The sequence below is a fragment of the Podarcis vaucheri genome (assembly GCF_965113315.1).
Source record: "Podarcis vaucheri genome assembly, chromosome: 7".
NCBI classification, from domain to species: Eukaryota; Metazoa; Chordata; class Lepidosauria; order Squamata; family Lacertidae; genus Podarcis; species Podarcis vaucheri.
The window spans coordinates 18114133-18133717 of NC_138765.1; the positions used below are offsets into that span (position 1 = coordinate 18114133).

Here is a 19585-nt window from a genome sequence, read left to right on the forward strand (position 1 = left end):
GTTTCCGTGCGCTGCTCTGGTTCGCCAGAAGCGGCTTAGTCATGCTGGCCACAAGACCCGGAAGCTGTGTGCGGACAAAGGCCAGCTCCCTCGGCCCATAGAGCAAGATGAGCGCCGCAACCCCAGAGTCGGTCACGACTGGACCTAATGGTCAGGGGTCCCTTTACCTTTACCTAAAGTTATAGAGATGAGGTGGGGAGGGCAAAGTTGATGAGCTATTTTGGCAAAATCCCCCCAAAACAAAAGAAGTTCTTGAGCTATTTTAAAGGAAATCTACCCCAAAAAATCAACACTTCTGACATTTCACAAACATTTTTACCAATTTTCAAGAATTCTGCCTTGACACTACTTCCAACGGACAAATCCCAGACATATGGCCGCCCTATTATAACAACGCTTAATCAGTAGCCTGCATGGACAATTTTTATCCAGTTTAGAGCAGTGTTTTTCAACCACTGTTCCGCGGCACACTAGTGTGCCGTGAGATGTTGCCTGGTGTGCCGTGGGAAAAATTGAAAAATTCGAAAGATTTTTTTTTTAAAAAAAAAGTCAAATTTTCGCCCACTAGGCAGGCGCTGGACTATGTCCACCTGCACAGGTGGTCCGCTCTCATCCGATTCCCCAAGAGAGCAGCGGGGCTCTGACATCTCCCTCTCCACACATCAGCGGATCGATCCCCGCTGAGCAGAGAACGGTCCGCAACGTTTTTGTTTGCCATTAAAGAAAAAAATATTAAACCATGCTTGAATGTTAAACCATGCTTCTTTGTGTTTATTTGATTCCTATTCAAGAGAATTACCGTATTTTTCGCTCCATAGGACGCACCTGACCAAAAGACGCACCAAGTTTTTAGAGCAGGAAAATAAGAAGAAAAAATCCAACTCAAATGTTGTACTAAACTATTTAAAACAGCAAAGTGGGTGGCTCCTGTCCACTTTGCTGCTTTAAAGCGAGCCACAATATATAATGAAGAGAATGGAAAAAGGACAGACATTCCATTATAATGTAGCTGTTTTCATCATCACTGGGAAGTCAGTATTGGCAGCAGTCACAAAAATTAAAATTTGAGCATTTTACTGTTATTAATCAAGAATATTTATAGTCAGGGAGAGAAACCAGGGCTGTGCAAATGAGAAGTGCTTGGAGTATGGAGGAACAGCAAAGAGATCAAATGATTGCGCTCCAGTTCCTAAATCTCTGAAGTTTTCTCAAAACAGGCCTGGTTGTTTTGAAAGGAAGATTCAAAATGGAGTGACTGAGCAAAGAACAGAGGAGGAAAAGAGGGCAGATAAATAGCTTCCATTCAATACCAAGAGAACACAATGTTTTTGGTTTGGTATAGGTGGACTGTACTTGTAAGAATTTGTATAATGAATTATAGAGTTGGAGTGGAATATCAGAGCCTCTTTTCAGCAGTAAAGATTAGCTGCTAGAAACATGGTCCACACACAAACACACAGGATGTCTGGTTATAGTTGCAGTTACAGATAGGTAGCCGTGTTGGTCTGCCATAGTCAAAATAAAAAAATTCCTTCCAGTAGCACCTTAAAGACCAACTAAGTTAGTTCTTGGTATGAGCTTTCGTGTGCATGCACACTTCTTCAGATACAGAGCAGTGTATCTGAAGAAGTGTGCATGCACACAAAAGCTCATACCAAGAACTAACTTAGTTGGTCTTTAAGGTGCTACTGGAAGGAATTTTTTTATTTTGGTTATAGTTGTTTAGTTTAAACTGTTACTGAGCCAGATGCCTGCTCGGTTTTAGCTGAGCTCACTAATACTGAATTGTGGAAATGCTTTGCATGTATTTATGACTATTTCTGCAAAACGGCTACCTGAAGAAATCCCCAAACTTAATATTTTTAAACTTCAAACGGAGCTCAGAATCCGGTTAGGCAATCCTTTGCAGTTGAATTAGGAGGCACTGAGAGAAAGCAATTTGCTGCTCCCCACCCCCCCTCCACCCCAGGATCACACAGCCTTCCCTCTGCTTGCAAACCTTGTCGGAGCTTCAGGGGGAATGCAAACGCTATAGGCAGAGCAGTGTGGCTCCCCCCCCAAAGAGCACCCCAGGAGCGCAGGACAAAGACGCACAGCCTTCCCTCTGCTTGCAAACCTTGTCGGGGCTTCAGGGGGGATGCAAAAGCTATAGGCAGAGCAGTGTAGCTCCTCCCCCCCCCCTCCACCCCAGGATCACACAGCCTTCCCTCTGCTTGCAAACCTTGTGGGAGCTTCAGGGGGAATGCAAAAGCTATAGGCAGAGCAGTGTGGCTCCCCCCCCAAAAAAAAAGCACCCCAGGAGCGCAGGGCAAAGACGCACAGCCTTCCCTCTGCTTGCAAACCTTGTCGGGGCTTCAGGGGAAAGTAAAGGCTGTAGGCAGAGCAGTGTAGCTCCTCCCCCCTCCACCCCAGGATCACACAGCCTTCCCTCTGCTTGCAAACCTTGTCGGAGCTTCAGGGGGAATGCAAAAGCTATAGGCAGAGCAGCGTGGCTCCTCCCCCACCCCCAAAGAGCACCCCAGGAGCACAGGGCAAAGACGCACAGCCTTCCCGCTGCTTGCAAACGTTGCCGGGGCTTCAGGGGAAAGCGGAGGCAGCCGGCAGAGCACCGTGGCTCCTCCCCCGATCCCCGAAGAGCAGCCCAGCAGCGTAGGGCAACAGCGATTTGGCTCCAGGGACCACACATTCGCTCCATAAGACGCACAGACATTTTCCCTTCCTTTTTAGGAGGAAAAAAGTGTGTCCAATGGTGCGAAAAATACGGTACTTTATATATAGTCAATATAGGCACAGAGTTAATTTTTTTAACATTTTCTAATGGTGGTGTGCCTCGTGATTTTTTTCATGAAACAAGTGTGCCTTTGCCCAAAAAAGGTTGAAAAACACTGGTTTAGAGGTTTCTTATCTCCTACCTGTCAGTGTTAAAGCGATGGATGTCTCCCCCTCCAACATGCAGCAAATTTGCAGCAGCAAAACATAAAGAATGGAGAAAAGAAGAGAAGAGAAATGGCTTCAGAGAGTTCGGTTGCTGATAGGCTTAAGTAAATTGTGATGCAGAATTAATGTCTGAAGGATAATTTAGCAAAGGTGAATCTTAAAATTACAGCCCTGGGTCAAAAAGTTACTGATCTTAATGAGGAGATATCAAAATCTGAAGCAGTTGAAATTAAACAAGATCTAACACAGATATCGTCTTGGGTGGGATCCTGTGAGACATGCTTATCCATGCAAAAATATACGATATAGTTTTGTAGCCTTTAGTATATTTTATGGTTATTTTGTTATTACGGCTTTTAAAAATGTTTTAATGTATTCTCTGCCTCCTTTGATTGCTATTCTTTCCTTTTCCCTTATTTGCTTAATCTCAATGAAACAATAAATATTAAAATTTTAAGAAATGTTTTTTTCTGAATCCTCCCTACTGCAATTATTTCCCCAACTGTTCTAATTTTTGTTTAAAAAAATCATTTAATCAAGGCGTAGGAAAGCTATAGCCAACAGTCCAAATTTAGGTGTCCACAAGCCTGTTTTCTCTCAGCCTCCTTGTTGTAATGATTACCGGTAATCTTTTCTTCACCAGCTTGGTGGGTAGGGGAAGCCTGAGGCTTTGGGGAGGGTTTTTTCTCTGGAAATAAGCATACACATACCCACAAATTTCCTTGTATTTTAGGATGCTATGAAACAGAGAAAAATTGGTTCATCTTCAACATGGTTGGAGGAGAGGGAGTTTTGGGTGTCCTCCTGCCACAAATAACTCCAGATAGGTGCTTCTCATTCTTTCTTTGTTTTTGAGGGATATGTGCTTTTTATTTTCCTTTTTTTGTTGTTTCTTGTTTTTTTAGAAAACAAAGAAACCAGAGACGACATCATCAGAACAAACAAGACTTCAAATCAGGTCTCTGTCCACATCAGAGCTTGGAACTAGTTCAAGTTCAACACGTCCGTAAAAGAACTAATTCCCATTCATGTTCATCCCTTTATGAAACAAACCAGTTCTCTTTATGTTCAGTTCACTTCAAGCTCATCCAAATTATCCTTCGCAAATTTGTTTTGTAGAAATACTCTAAAGCATTTAGAAAGTGGCAATGAACTTGAAGATGAGCTAGAAATCATTCTTCGTTTTGCCCCAACATCAACTTAATTCATGTTCAGTTTGCCCAGCAATTATGGGAACTACTTTCACATGTAGTTCAGATATTTTCAAAGTAATTCAGTGCACATTGAACTTGTTCATTCCAAGCACTCGCCAGTTGTTTTTGAGATTGTTATAGTCCATACGTGATGTTACCAGCTGCTGAGATAAAAATCCAAGTTTTTCCAGCTGTGGGAGGGGGCTACACGGATAGCTACTAGCAGCTACACTAAGAGATGGCTATGCATTGGCTATGCATCAAGCTGGGAGTCAACAACACAAGCTCTTATTTGTGGAATGAGTTCAGCCATCCTCAGAATGCAATCTTTCTGTAAAGCTTTCCAGCCTTATATACCCCTCCTGACCCCTGCTACCAGGTGCTACGAGTCTTCTGCCAAGCCTTCCCTGTGCGGCAGCGCCTTGCCCTTCCAGGCCAAACTCAGGAAGGCCCCAATCCTGCAAAGCCCTACCAGGGCAAGGCTCCTACATGCACTCCTGACAAACACATTCCAACTCACTAGGTGTGACCAAGTATCTGTGCATTAATTACTCTGTACTCTCTCTGCTTATATCTGTGTTTTGGGTTCCACACAACTCTAACCAAATAAAGCTCTGTGTCCCCATTCATTATAATGAGGAATCAAATAATTCCCTTTTGGCCAAAGTGGGTGAAATTTGCAGGCATAGGAGACCCTACAAATTGGATTGAGCCTACCTAAATCCAGGGGATCTTTGTGGAGGAAGTTAAGTGGGTTTACTTTCCTCCATAATTATTTGATATTTTCATGGGTGGGTCTGAGCACAAGCTTCTCAGACTCTGCCCAACACCATCTGATTTACAACACTGCTTTGACTTTCTGAACAGCTGAGAGCGAAGTGCAAGGGACTTATGTTCCATGTTGAAGCTTCTGTGGCGCTGAGAACGGAACTTCATGAGGAGAATTACGGCAACTGAGAAAGAGACTTGGGACAATATGGCAGCAGGGGCTCTAGAGCTAAGTGTTGCTAGAAAAATTTCAGTTTATTTAAGAACACATTTCACTTGGGCTGTGCATCAGTTCCAGCCCAATCCAATTAATGAATCGGACTGGGCCAATTTGTATCAACATAGGATTGGGTCAGATTATGTTGAGGCAATCCAAGATCACACCAGATCAGGCCAGCCAACCCATCTTACTCACTATTCCATCTTTAAAAACAATTTATATATTTTTAATCACAACAACATATGAACCTACCTGGACCATGAGATCATCTTCTGAGACCCTCCTTCGTGTGCCTCCTCCTCAAGAGATCCAGAGGGTGGCAACACAAGAACAGGCCTTCTCTGCAGTGGCTGCCCGTCTGTGGAATGCTCTCCCCAGGGAAGTTTGCCTGGTGCCTTCATTATACACCTATAGGCACTAGGCAAAATCATTTCTTTCCAACCAGGCCTTTGGCGGATCCGATGTACCATATTTTTTGCTCTATAAGACTCACTTTTTCCCTCCTAAAAAGTAAGAGGAAATGTGTGTGCATCTTATGGAGCGAATGCAGGCTGCGCAGCTATCCCAGAAGCCAGAACAGCAAGAGGGATTGCTGCTTTCACTGCGCAGCGATGCGTCTTGTGGTCTGGTGCGTCTTGTGGTCTGGTGCGTCTTATAGAGCAAAAAATACGGTACATCCTATGCCCTTTTAAAATGTGTTTTTTAGATGTGTCTTGTGGTCTGGTGCGTCTTATAGAGCAAAAAATACAGTACATCCTATGCCCTTTTAAAATGTGTTTTTTGGGGGTGGGGTATTGTTCTGTTTGTTTGTTTTTATTTGCTATCTTCTGGTTTTCTATCTTGATTTTATTCTGTGAAACGCCCTGAGACCCCCAAGTATAGGGCAGTATATTAATTCAATTAACAACAACAACAACGCCCAACACCATCCAAAATGACTCAGAGCAACAACAACAATGACAACAATTTTATTATTTGTACCCTGCCCATCTGACTGGGTTGCGCCAACCAGCCTGCGCACCTTCCAACATCTATGAAACAGCCCCTAGGAGTTCGCTGCCATGCAAGGGAGTCTCTCAAACGTGAATCTCCTGGAGAAGTGGAAGAAGGCAGCTTAAGTATACAGCCGGACAAGAGGGAAGGAAACATGGTGTCTACCTCAGTAATGAGCTCATGGAAACAAGTTCTGGAAATCTGGGGTTGCCATGCTGAGGGCAGAGTTAGATGCTCAGTTACATTCGCAAAAGCAGGCAATGCAAAACACTGGGAGAGAGCTAATGGCAGTGCAGTGGCCTCTTGCAGAATAGGAGGAGCTGCTTGTATCCCCCCTCCCCTAGGGAGAAAATGCGGGGGGGGGGCACACCTCGGGGTCTCATGGGGTTTACACTTGCCCAGCATGCTTCAGAGCAGGCCCCTCCCCCTGTGACAGCCTCTGATAACCACTTTAACCACCGAGTTAGGAGTCTACATGTGTTTCCCCTCCAAATATCATATTTGGGGGGCAATCCCTCCCCAAAATGTTGATGGGCATTGCCCTTGTCCTTGTGAGAAAGTAGCAGGAACACAACTCCTGCCGGGCTTGGAGAGGGAGAGGGAGCCAAGCAGCAGAGGTAACAGGACTGTGTGCTGGGATGCCAACTTAAAATATGGGGGGAGGCAGGTAAGCCCTGCCTCACCTCATAGATCACAAGATGTGGCGCATGCACCCCGTTTGAATGGCAATGCCCATCACCTTGTCGGGAGCAGCCCCCCTCCAATATTTCCATACCTTGGCCCCTGGGAGCTGGTCCTATAACTCTGCGCAAGTCATTCTCATGCTCCCCAGCTCCTCTCCCTCTTTCACCCATCGCGGCTCTGCTCTGCACGCCCACACCACCCCATATGCTTCAGTTTTTCGGCCCTTTGGAGCCAGCCATGTGGGGATCATACTGCATCAAAACTCAGGAGAAATAGGATGACATGATACAAAGACTCCAGCAAATTTGTTCTTTTGACTGTTGGGGAAAACTTGCTTTGCATTCTCCTCCTCTGCTTTCAGGCTAGAGAAATTTCTTCTTCCTTTTGCTCTCTGTCATGACCCAGCACAGTCCAAGAAATTATTTACAAGGAGGAGGATCTAGGGCGAACTCATTTAGGTTTCCTTTTCTCAGAAATCACCTGTTTGAGCAGAGCTTTGTACTGGTCAAGGGTGGGGGAGAGGAAAACTTGGAAACAGGATGTAATTTCTGCTCCAAGATAACAAAAAGCTGCAGCTCCCTTCCCCTTCCTAAGATTAAGCAGGATAAATAATCAGCAACAGAGTCGGAAGGTGGGAGTGGTGAAGAGCTCCAGCTCCCAAGGCTGGGGGAAGGGAAGGGAAGTCTCTCTGTGTGAGGCTGCAAAAACTCTTGAAGGTAGCAGTGCCAGGGGGCCTTGCATGATGTCCCCTAAGGCTGAGGGTGTCAGATAAGACACGGGCTTTGCTGTCAGTCTAGGAACACTCTGAGGGAGTTTGGTGTCCTTCCTGCCTGCCTGGTTTGCAAAGCCAGCTTGTCATGCGGGCTCTAAATCCGCTCTGCACTCTGCAGAATGTTAGAACTTTTCCAAAAAGCAAACAAACAATTTCTTCCTCATATGCAATTTTGTAATTTGAAGCCATTTGAGGCCCTACCCTCTGGAGCAGAAGAAAACAAGCTTACTCCCTCTTCTGTGTGAGATATTTGAAGATGGCTATCGTATCTCCTCTCAATCTCCTCTTTTCCAGGCTAAACTTACCCAGCTCCTTCAACCGTTCCTCATAAGGCTTGGTTTCCAGAGCTTTGATTGGTCGCCCTCCTCTGCTTCTCAATATCCTTCTTCTGAAGGATAGGAGGAACTTCCAGCTTCAACATCACTGTCTGCATTATGTTTTCTGCTCACCCAAGCAAATGACTTGCACACCTTCCCAGCTGGGAGCAACTTTCCAGAGCAAATTTTAGAGGAGATGAGGGGGAGATGAGTTGAAAAAAAGGACAGGGACTCCTGCCCCATTAACATTTGTGTAGAAGGGGGAATGTCAGCAAGAATTTCTTTCATCGTAGGGGGAGATCTGCGGGAAGTGGGCAAATTTATTATTTTCAGTTTCTCTCAGTTTCTCATTTTTCCAGTATTTAAGTTCAGCTCTTCCCATCTCCATATCAACTGGCTATTTCCTTTTTTTAAAAAGTTCTCATGAAAATTCATCAGGAGTTCTATTTATTATGATTATAATTATTATTATTATCTTCCCCAAAAGGCAGTGTAAAAAATGCAATGAACACAGCTGAAAAGCAGTTGAAAACAACACACACACAAAAGTTACCGTAATATGTTTTCAAACAATGCTAAATAGAAACTCATGGCAGCAACCTATTGATCCACCTGGGGAGACTTGTCAGAATGAAAACATCTTCAGTTGTTTCCAGAAATTGCCGGTGGGAGGTTCCTGTCGTATCTCTGCAGGAATGCTATTCCACAGAACAGGGGATGCCACACTCAAAGCCCTGCTCTGAATTACAGAAGATCTACCCAAATATCAAGAGTGAGTGGCAGATTTTATCCTGCCTGCATGATTGTCCTCATTTGCACTGGTTAATAGGAGCCAGAGAGTACATAAAGCTTTGTTACCATCGATGTTAGATACCACCTTTGTTGTAATGGGTTTTTTAAGCAATAAATACATCATGGTACAAATGTTGCCACTGTTACATTAACGAGATCATGAGCTGCAAGCATCCACGCTATGAAGAAAGCATGATGGAACAACGCTGTTTATTTCGCAGCATTTATGTCCTGCTTAATTGCAATAAACCTCAAGGCAGTTGAGACAAGCGATAGGACCCGTCCTGCTTCTTTGCACGTGCCAAAACATTTCGCGCCGCTCCTGAAATTTCTTCCGTCCTTTGCAAAGACTCCAATCTACACGGCAGTAGTAGGAGAGCCGGGCTCTGGAAAGTTTCAGAATCGTAGAATTGTAGAGTTGGAAAGGACCCCAAGGGTCATCTAGATCAACCCCCCTGAAATCAGTGCCATGTGGGGCTTAAGTGCAGAAAACGCGGGAGCTGCTGAGACTGGCACAGAGGCAACTACCGCAGAGGTAAAGGATTAACCATCTCGGATGCTTCAAGTTTCAAGAGTGATCCCTTGGGATCTTCCCAGGAAAGGCAGCTGCACTGCTGTCAATCATGCTGCTTGGAGCGCCCTCTACCGGGGAATGCGGCTCTGGCTCTGCGTTGCAATCTCGTCCTAGCTCGTATTTTCGATTTCTTCTTTGTTTTTTTTTAGTGCGACGACCGGGAGGGAGAGGGAATAAAAGCGAGAGAGAGAGAGTTGGACGGAGAAAAGCCTAAGACACCAGCAAGCAAAGCCTCCGAAGAGAGGACTGAGCTTTACTGGGGAAAAAAACGGCCTGGCAGCAGGTAAGGAGGTGAGCAGTTCTCCTGGGGCTCTGATGATTTCCGTGTTTTTTGTTTTTTTTCTGAGCGTGTCTACGTTAAAGGAGACTCTGAGCTCATTGCTAGGCGGGGGCGGCAGAATCGTTTATTTTTGCTCTTAATGATGTTGGAGAAGGCTGCCCTTCTTCCCCGCTGCAAAGGGAATAAATAGCATGCAATCACCAGGGAGCAGCAAGCAGAGCTGGTGCTACTCTAAGAGTTGTATGTAACTGCTCTGAAGTCAACGCGGGTCTCCCTTTCGAGCGGTGACGCGTGTTCATTCGACATCCCCCTCTGCAGCTGCTACGAGGCTGCCCTCCTGCTCCTCTCGCCTCCTGCCTCTTTCCCTATTTGGGTTTGGCAGAGTGGAGCGGGGAGCTCTTTGGAAGCAGGCAGAGCCCTAGCTAGGTGATCTGGCGCCCCTGGCAGAACCGTCCATATTGCGCCCCCTAGCCACGGACAAATTAGCTCTCCTTTCCGTCTCTCCTCCACCTATTCAATTCCTCACGCACTTCCGCTTGTAATGAATTATTTCACAGAAAAGCCAATATTTAATTTCTTAATAAAATGTTTCAGCCAAGAAAATGATATTTTGATGTGACTTGACAGTTTTTTAAAAATGTAATTCAGTTGTAAAACAATACACAGACATACAAACCATATCATACTGATTTGTTCCACAAGGATAACTTTCTGGTCTCAGAGCTCTCTCTCTCTCTCTCTCTCTCTCTCTCTCTCTCTCTCTCACACACACACACACACACACAGAGAGAGAGAGAGAGCTCACAGCCCACCTCCCTTGCCCCCCCCCACCTGGCGATCCCAGATCTCTCCACTGGTGCACACAGTCCTCCCTTCCAGGCTGCTCCTCACCTGCCTACCCAACACACACCTGGATCAGGGAGGGAGGGGGAGAGAGAGAGAGGGAGAGGGAGACCTCGTTCATTAGCCCCTCCCGCTCGTTTCCTGACTCCTCCCTCACCTTGGATGCCAGGATCAGAAGGAAAAGAACTCCCATCCCACTCTCTCCCTGCCTGAAGGGAAGATGGTAGGGAGTGGGGGTGAGAAACGACCAGTTTTGGGCCATCTTTACAAGCCAGACCCTGCTCTGCACTTCGGGCCCCCCTTTGTTTAGAGGGTTTTTTACCCCCTCACTTTCCTCATGCAACTCCCCCCCCCTTCCTCTCTCAGCAACACCAACACAAAATCTCAGCAGCCTTCCGGGTGACTTCTTCGGAGGGGGGAAGAGAGATGGGGGGGGGGGATAAAGGTTTGCTGAGGGATCAAGAGGCAAGGAATTTGTGTCTGGTCCTTCAGTAGGTTGGGGAGAAGGAGGGGGGAGATTTTCCCGAATTTGAGAACAGAAACCATTCCTTTGGAAAGCTGGTAATATGCACCAGGGGAGGGGGGAAGTGGGTGGGGGAATTCAGACACATTAGGCATATGTGGTTATTAATGACTTAAATCAGTGGTTTTCAACCAGTGTGCCGTGGCACCCTGGGGTTCCTTGAATGATAGTCAGGGGTGCTGTGGGCAACACTGGCCTCCTTCCCTCTCCCTTCCCTCCCTCCTCCAAAGGCTTGCACAGCTATTTGTTGCAGGATCCCAGACTACAAGATCCCTGGGTGAATGGTGCCTCTGGGGCTGGCCAGGGGGTGCTGGTTTACAGGAGCTGAAGCAGGGCCTCAGAGTAAGCAGGCAAGGGGGTGAGGAAGCCCAGCCAGCCAGACCACCAGCCCTTGCTGTTGGGAATGGACAGACAAGTCCCAGGTCCTTGTGGGGCAGTGTGAGGAGGCACCTCTCTTGAGGGCAGGGAGGGCAGCTCAGAGACCACAAGCAGCAGCAGTGGATGCCAGAGAGGGGAGAGGAGGAGAGGAGGCTGAGGGAAGACTTTACAAGGGGAGGGGTGGTGTTTGAAAAAGAATGAGAGGCTGACTGCTCTGCAGGCAAGGGGTGACATAACTGATACTTGGTCAAAGGAGCCATGGACTTAAAAAGGTTGAAAACCTCTGACTTCAATGACAAGCAGGGGCAGAATTTACATACAGTGTCTAAAGGATGCACTCTTAAAACGTACTTAAGTAAAACTGCCCCAACCCCTTCTTCTCTTTGACCAGACCCTCCTCTTCTGCACCTTCAGACTGATAACTCTTTGTTGCATCTTTCTAAAAACATGTGAGGTTTAATCATCAATGTAATGGACACAGCCTCCGTCCCCAACCTAAAAAAATAAAAAACCAGGAAGTGCAGTTACTTAAAATGTTGAGTGTCCCCTTCCTCATGTCCCTCTCTATATTCAGGGCTCTTGGGCTTTGCTCCTGTGTCCTGGGTTGGCTGGGTGCAGAGGAGTGGGGGGAGGCAGCAGTTGGGGAACCCCCAAGGGAAGAAGTTTCAGAGCCAAGGGATTGGGGGTGGGATGGACATGAGTGGTCAGATGGAAAAGAGAGAGCAGACTGGGAGGAGGAGGAGATGTTGGAAGCTGAAGAGGCAACAGGGTTTAGTGAGCAGGAAGAGTCTGTGGCAGAGAGCGGTCCAGAATCAGAGGCAGAACTGGAGGGGGGTCAAGAGGCAGAGCAGAGACAGGGAATCTCCCCCTTGTGGTGTAACCAGTTTCCCTCCCACCTGGTCTCCCAGAACATGAAGAGGAACGAAGAGGCAGAGCAATGAGAGACAAGACGAAAGAATCTCAGGTTGCTGGGGAAGAAGGGGCCTTAGAGAGTGGGGAATGTGGGGACATACAGTCCTTATGACTGCTTCATTGGGGCAAGAGATACTGGGAAGACTTTTGTTCAGTCAGCCTGCGCTGTTTGGTTTTCTTTCAGTAAAGAGTTAATGTTACTGACAACAGGTGTTTTATTGTTCGCCAACTCCAGCTCCTGATGTCGCATGACCTTTGGGCACTTTATCCTTGCGCTCACTTCTGAATTATGGGATCGGATGGGATTCATACCTTATACCTGTAAAGCTTTGTTGCTTGGCAAATGATTATAAAATTGTCAACACTAGAAATTTTATGGAGGGCATGCCACTAATGAATGCTTTTAATTAGGCTGGTCACTTAACATTTTCCTGCTTCTTTTCTCTTCAGTGCACCAAGAACCACAATGGTGGAAGACTTTGAGGTAGCCATTTCTCAGGGCCAGTTGGCAGGCGCTGTGTCGCACGTGCTGGCAAAACCACTGCACTTTTTCAACAGCACTCCGCTCCACATTGCCATAGTAGGAGAGCCCGGCTCCGGGAAGTCCTCCTTTATCAATGCCATGCTGGGTCTTCGGGCCGATGACCCACGTGCCGCTGAGACTGGCATACAGATGACGACTGTGCAAGTCAAGGATTACACACACCCAACACTTCCACAAGTGATCCTTTGGGACCACCCCGGAAGGGGAACGCCAACTTTTGGAGAGGACAAATTTGAAAAGAAAGTCAATTTTAATCACTTTGATTTCTTCGTCATTGTCGGCTCCCAGCGCTTCCGCTCCACCCATTCTGACCTGGTCCGTGAGATCCAAGATATGGGCAAGAGCTTCTACTTTGTGCGCACCAAAGCAGACCTGGACCTGTTGGCCGCCAAGAGGCAACAGCCATCTGACTACAGTGAGAAGAAGGTCCTCTTGCACATCCAGGAGGACTGCAAAGAGTGCTTGGTAAGAGAAGGAGTGAGGGACCCACAAGTCTTCATCGTCTCCAACTGGGAAGCCGACTGCTTTGACTTCCCCCTCCTGCAGGAAACGCTGAAGAACGATCTCCTGCGGCTGAAGAGGCAAGCCTTTCTGCGCCGCTTCCCTAGCATCTGCCTGCCTATCTTAGAGAAAAAGAAAACCACTGTGAAGGAGAAGATTTGGACCAAAAGGCTTGTTTTGCTGGTCGCTCTTGGAAGCCCAGTTCCCTTCCTTCTCCCCATATTTCTGTTTAGTAAGTTCCGCTCCTGGTGCTTCCTGGACTTTGGCCTGGACAATCCATCCCTTGCAGCTCTGGCCCAGCGTGTTGGAAAGACAAGCACAGCCCTTAAAGCAGCAATGCAGTCGCTAGGAATGTTCTCTGCCATTTTATGGGTGCTGCCAGACTTGGTGGGACTCTCAGTGATGGCTTATGAATATCACCACTGGGAGCATTTCCCCATCTTTGGCAGCCTTCTGTCCGGAGGGATTTCGCTTCTTCGCACCTACTTCATGCTGCAGAAATGCATATCTGGTGCTGCTAATGACACCCAGAGGGTCTTGTCCAAAGCTCTTGAGGCAGAGGGGGGAAAGTCCATTTAGCAGCAAACAGATGGACTATGATGACTAAGTGCTTGATATATAGTGTCTGGCAAATTATACATGTTTCCATTTTGTGTTTTATAAAACAAGCTCCCAGAAGACATGGCGAGCACAAAGTCTGGGAAGGTCAAAAGGCTTGTGTGTGTCCCAAGCTTTAAAATCGAACCCAGATGATTCAAAGTCTGCACTAAGAAAAGATCAATTCTCCCATCTGTATCATGAATGATAATAGAGCAAATTGGCATGAGTTATTCTGGATTTGCTAATCATAAGGAGGCAGTGTGGGTTTTTTAAAAAAGACAACCACCACCACCAAAAGACATTAAAAAAATAATAATCAGATGATCAGTTTTTTTATTTTAAAAATTCCATAAACATTAAGCTTCTCATAAAAAAACCCTACCTAACCCTACCATTACTTTCTTAAATTAGTATCTCTACCCAATGTATGTGATGGGACACGGGTGGCGCTGTGGTCTAAACCACAGAGCCTAGGGCTTGACGATCACAAGGTCGGCGGTTCGAATCCCCACGACGGGGTGAGCTCCTATTGCTCGGTCCCTGCTCCTGCCAACCTAGCAGTTTGAAAGCACGTCAAAGTGCAAGTAGATAAATAGGTACCGCTCCAGCGGGAAGATACCGTATTTTTCGCTCGATAACACGCACCCGACCATAACACGTATGTAGTTTTTAGAGGAGGAAAACAAGAAAAAAAATATTCTAAATGAAACAGTGGATGTATGATTTTTGTGGTTCATGCTGTGGCCACAGACATGTGATCTGACGGTGAGTTTGGGGTAGCCCAATGCAAAAATCCTGAGCATCCATGTGGATCCGTGCTTTGTAACCACGTTTTTGCACCACTGCAGTCCCAGGTAACAGTGGGTGCGTGATTTTTTGGGTGCAAACTGTAGCCATGGACATGCTATGTGATCTGATGGTGAATTTGGGGTGACCCAGTGCAAAAATCCTGAGGATTCATGTGGATCTGTGCTTTGTAACCACGTTTTAAGTGGGGAGGGAAGGAAAAGGCCCTCAGGGACAAGGAGCACGAATGGAGCAGGCTCTGCATCTCTCCCCCCCCCCTTAGCGAGCTGAAAAACTTTGCTGGAGGGACAGAGAGCCTGCTTGCTTTAAAGGAGCCTACCGGACAGGAGCCACTTACACTCATGTAAGCGGCTCCTGTCCAGTAGGCTCCTTTAAAGCAAGCAGGTTCTGCTTCTCTCCCTCCTTAGCGAGCTGAAAAACTTTGCTGGAGGGACAGAGAGCCTGCTTGCTTTAAAGGAGCCTACCTGAAAAGCAAAGCGGGAGGAGACTGAAAATCTTTCCTGCTATTTCCAGCAAAGCGGGAGGAGAGAGATACAGAGAGCCAGCTTGCTTTAAAGGAGCGGCTCCTCTCCTGCTTTGCTCCTTTAAAGCAAGCAAGCTCTGGTTCTCCCCCCCCCCTTAGCGTTGATACGGAACGGGGGGGCATGTCTTCTTCACTACAATATATTTGCTCAATTTCTCTAGGACTCCATCACCCCTCCCCTGTCCTCCATAATCTCTCAAGTAATCCTGTCAAAATCACTCTGCCAAACCTTTCCTCCGGGCAATGCCAGGTGACAGACTACGTGTACATGGACCATTGTCTTCTCAGGATGTGCTTATCTGCGCATATCTCCAGCTCCCTGCATATTCCCCCTCCCTCCTCCATATGTTAATCTGTGTAACTCAACCTCTTAATGTATTCATGATGTAACTGGGATGTATTTTGCACTGTATTCTGGGATATGGAGGGAAATCTCAAAAGTTCATGTCACCCCTTTCTGGCTGTTCAATCTCGCCTTGAACCTGTTGCGCAATAAACTTGGATCTTCTGCAGTTTGCTCCTGCGTCCGGCTGAGCTCATTTTCTTCCGCAGGGACCCACGGACTTAGTCCGATGAGCTGGGTGGCAGAGTAACCCCGCACCCAGATTTTTCCGTAACAGTTGGCGCCCAACGTGGGGCTTGCGGTTCTCCCAAGCTGCTGACTGGGGGCCCCGAAATCTTCAGCCGGCTCCAGGCCATTTTGCCTGGGAAGATCCTTTTGGACCCCCAGCCATCTTCTGGGCGGTAATCGAAAGCCCTGGGAGTTCAGCCGGGGAGCAAAGAGGGATCCAGCTGGCTTATTCATCGATCCCGGGATCATCATAGAAGACGCGTGAGTATAAGGAAAAAGGAAAATCCAGTGCGCTGGTGGGAAGGGGGTGGAATCTCCTGGCAACTGAATTCTCTGCCCTCCTCTCTATCGCTCCTTCTTGCCTTTCTCTTGGTCCGGTTAGTGAGAGAGACCGTGGACCGCTGCTCAACCCGAAAGGGGGGTTCTGAGCTCTATCTCTTTTCCTTAAAATCTCCAGCCAGCCGCACCAATCGGGAGCCCGAAAGTAAGACGGAGAGACCCGACTTGAAAGATAGCCGACTCTCCGCAACGGGTATCCCGGTTGAAAGCAAGGGGTTGGAGCTCTTTTTCCGAACTTCCCGAGCGTCCTTTCTAGGGGGCAGGAAGTGGTCTTGCTTTCTATCCTAATCCCAGCCGCACCGGTCGGGCTACATACCACGTGTACTGTAAGCTCGCTTCCGAAAGCAAGGGGGATTTTCGACCCGAAACTCTATCCAGGGACAACCCGATCTGGCACCGCACGGCGCGGGCGTTCAGTAGGGCCCCTTTTCCTGAGAGTGTGACGATAGGTAGGAGGTTGCCAGGAGGGATAGCCCATGAGGAATTGGGCAGGACCGGCAGAGTGGAAAGAGACCCCAGGTTAAAGGAAATAAGGAAATAAGGAAATAAGGAAATAGGAAAAGGGAACACAAGGAACCGGATAGCTAGAGCTCTCTAAAACCCACTAAGGAAGTTGCCAGGCAACTAGAAGCCCCTTCTCTTCTTTACTATATGTCCCTGTACTAAGCATACCAAACCCCTAGACATACCAATCCTTACAGACCCCTTTCTTTCCCCCTTTTTCTGTCCAGACACGCGTGAATCATAAAGGGGTACCCAGTCAACCAAGCGTTGTGAGCCCTGCCAGTTTGTTTAACTGGTGGTGTGTTTAAAGAGGCAAGGAGGCTCATAAAACCATGTGGGACCCAAAGGTAGTGGCCCAACTCCTTGCAATAACCAACTAAAGGATGAGAATATATATGTTTACATGTTGTCTGTTATGTGTGTTGTCTGTTAATACATATATGAGAATATGTATGTTTACATGTTGTCTGTTATGTGTGTTGTCTGTTCCTTCTGTCTCTGGCAGACTGCCTTTCTTAAGTGTGCATTGTTTAAACTGCAAGCTTGCTTCAAAAATTTAAATCTAAGGAAACCATGCTGGACCTTAGCAGTCCTACATAAGACAAAAATTGAGAATGAAGTGTGCAAATGTTTGTTATTTGAGAGGGGCTCCAAAAGAGAATTTTCCTCCCAAGTGGTAAAACCTAATGTTTCTGCTGCAAAAGCCTAGTTGAGCCAACTGCTCTCAAGCTAAAATGCAGTGTATGTATTTCATTAAGCATATGCCTATGAAAGTATGGTGTTCCTTCTAAGAAAATTATGTGAGTCCAGTTTTAACTTTGATTTGGTTATTGTGAGAGTTATTGTAAGGCTCCTGATATCAGTCTCTATAAGACGTCCTGGCCTCTTTTCTTAGAAAATGCCCCCCCCCTTGTTTCATTCTGTCTCTTTCAGGTTTTTTTTCCCCCTTCTCCTTCTTATTCTGTGCCAGGTAAATTTACTCCCGAGTAAGCTTCCTTTAAAGGAAACTGCAAGGGGGGGGGCATAGATTAGGCTTACTATTCCTCTGCAAGTTCAGGAAAAATTTACTTTTGTATTCCTTTTAAATCAAATCTATGGCTGTTTTAATTATTTGTGAGTGGTTATATCAATTGAATTAACTTTGCTTTATAAAAGATCCTCTCCCTATCTTAGGAAAACTGTTCAATTCAATCTTCCTTTAAAGATCTTTTCTATAGGAACTTGCATTTAGTCCCAGTTGTAAATCTGTACTTAAATGTGTATGTCTCTTTGGTAGTACAAATCTTGCTGCGAAATCTTCCTGTGAACCCTGTATTTTAGGGTTGGACTAGATGACCCCAGGTCCCTTTCAACTTTCCCAATTTGTAGCTGATGTGTTGAAATTCAGCCCAGATTTGCTCTTTGTTTTTTAAAAGGTGTGAGGTGAAGCCGTGATGTTTGAAGCAGAACTGGTGATATCAGGCATTTAAGTGATTACAGTGTTTATTGTTTTGTCTATTATCTACAAAAATCGGACTTAAAAGTCTATTCAAAGTTTAAGCACATAAAAATTCATATAGTCAAGTAGAATGCGCCTTGACCAATCCTGTAAATAAAGGGCAGGAAAAATTGTCTGCAAATGGTAAGGCTGAAATGACTGAGAATGTTTTAAAAAAAAAATCCTATGAATTCAGACTCTCTGGCCAATTTTTTCCCATATATAAAGGCGCGGCATTGTTCCGCGAATGGCCAGAGGGATATTAGCCCTTTCCTGTACATAAAGGAAGCAGTCCCTTTTGCTTGGGCTGAAATTGCTAGTTTTGGTGAATACTTAAATTGCTGAGTTTCTCTTTTTTTTGTTTAAAATCAAACCCTATTTTCAAAATCTACTCCTTACCCTTCCCTTCCCTTATTCAAATGGTAATTTAGCCAAAGGATGCAACATTTTCAATAGTATAAAAGGTTTGCTGAGACATGAACTCTGCACATGCACAGAGGCTAGATTAGCTAAAGAAGAGAGAGAGAGGAAGGGGGGAACTGGAAGGGGGGAGAGGAGGTTTCTTCAAGAACTGCAGAGACAAATTTATCCAAATGCAAAAACTTGGAACCATTGAGGGAAATCACCCTAAATGTTTCTTTGCTCCAGGGGCTACGTAAGACAAAAGGCTTAAAAAAACAAACAACAACAAAAAACAACTAGCCCATCAAAAGTCAAGAGCTTTCCAGGTTCCAAATCTTAACATGCCAAATTCTTTTCACAGGTAAATATCAAAGCATTCCCCCCCTCAATGGGAATTTTAGGAACAGCATTTCCTGACAGGCTTCTCACATGAAATAATTTTCCCTTTTAACAGGATATGTGAACCCCGATAACAAAGTGTTTGTCCCCTTTTCCTCCCACAGCAACTTTCTTTCTGTTCTGTGAAACAAGTCTGAATTCCTGCTATATTAGTGACTCCCATCTCTTTGTGGCTTTGACACTCTTTTAAGTTACAAATAATCTGTTTTCATTTATTTAATCCGTTTCTCCATGATGTCTATGAAGTTAATCGAAGCACAACCAAACATTGTTTGTGGAATGGTACTTGCTTACCTTCGGCCTGAGCATTTCTTATTAATTCTGTCATTTTGGCTAGTGCAAGGTACCCGCACAACTTTAAATTGCCATTCATTTTTCTTGGTATTAACTCATTTCCCAGTATTCCGCTATTAACATTACAACTGATGTCACGTCATTTGGGATGTTAAAATGCCAAAACAGATTACTTCAGGTTACTTCAAGTTTCTTATTAATTGCGTGTCTTAGCATTTATTTACTTTTGGTTCCTCATAGGTAATTTTGTGTGTGTGTGTTCTACTTTGGGGACATGTTCATCACATGTTGAAAGTCAGTTTCATGAAGTTCTTTTATCAGATAGCACATGGTGAATTTAAAGTTTTTCCCCATGGTTTTCCCATTTTTTTCAGTCTAGTAGTAATCTGCGTGGTTTTGATAATATATTTAATAATAATTCTTTTCTTAATCCGATGT

At 45.8% G+C, this 19585-nt stretch overlaps 3 protein-coding genes across 6 annotated transcripts in view; all 3 read left to right on the forward strand.

The window, feature by feature from the left end:
- The window catches only part of LOC309537188 (interferon-inducible GTPase 5-like), an 84043-nt gene extending 80645 nt beyond the window's left edge, over positions 1-3398 (forward strand). The window contains exon 2 of the mRNA XM_082231826.1: positions 2895-3398. The gene's annotated coding sequence lies outside the window, so the exon portion shown is untranslated. The remainder of the gene's footprint in view (positions 1-2894) is intronic.
- The window catches only part of LOC309537163 (interferon-inducible GTPase 5-like), an 81844-nt gene extending 67638 nt beyond the window's left edge, over positions 1-14206 (forward strand). The window contains exons 1-3 of one of the 4 annotated variants that reach the window (XM_082231770.1): positions 9123-9211; positions 9400-9533; positions 12637-14206. In XM_082231770.1, coding sequence (XP_082087896.1) covers positions 9146-9211; positions 9400-9533; positions 12637-13810 — 1374 coding nt within the window. In that variant the 5' untranslated portion in view covers positions 9123-9145 and the 3' untranslated portion in view covers positions 13811-14206. Of the gene's footprint in view, positions 1-9122; positions 9212-9399; positions 9542-12636 lie in introns of those variants that run through there. The other 3 variants (XM_082231771.1, XM_082231773.1, XM_082231772.1) reach the window with 3 other exon arrangements.
- The window catches only part of LOC309537187 (interferon-inducible GTPase 5-like), a 32049-nt gene that overhangs the window by 3985 nt on the left and 8479 nt on the right, over positions 1-19585 (forward strand). The window lies entirely within an intron of this gene.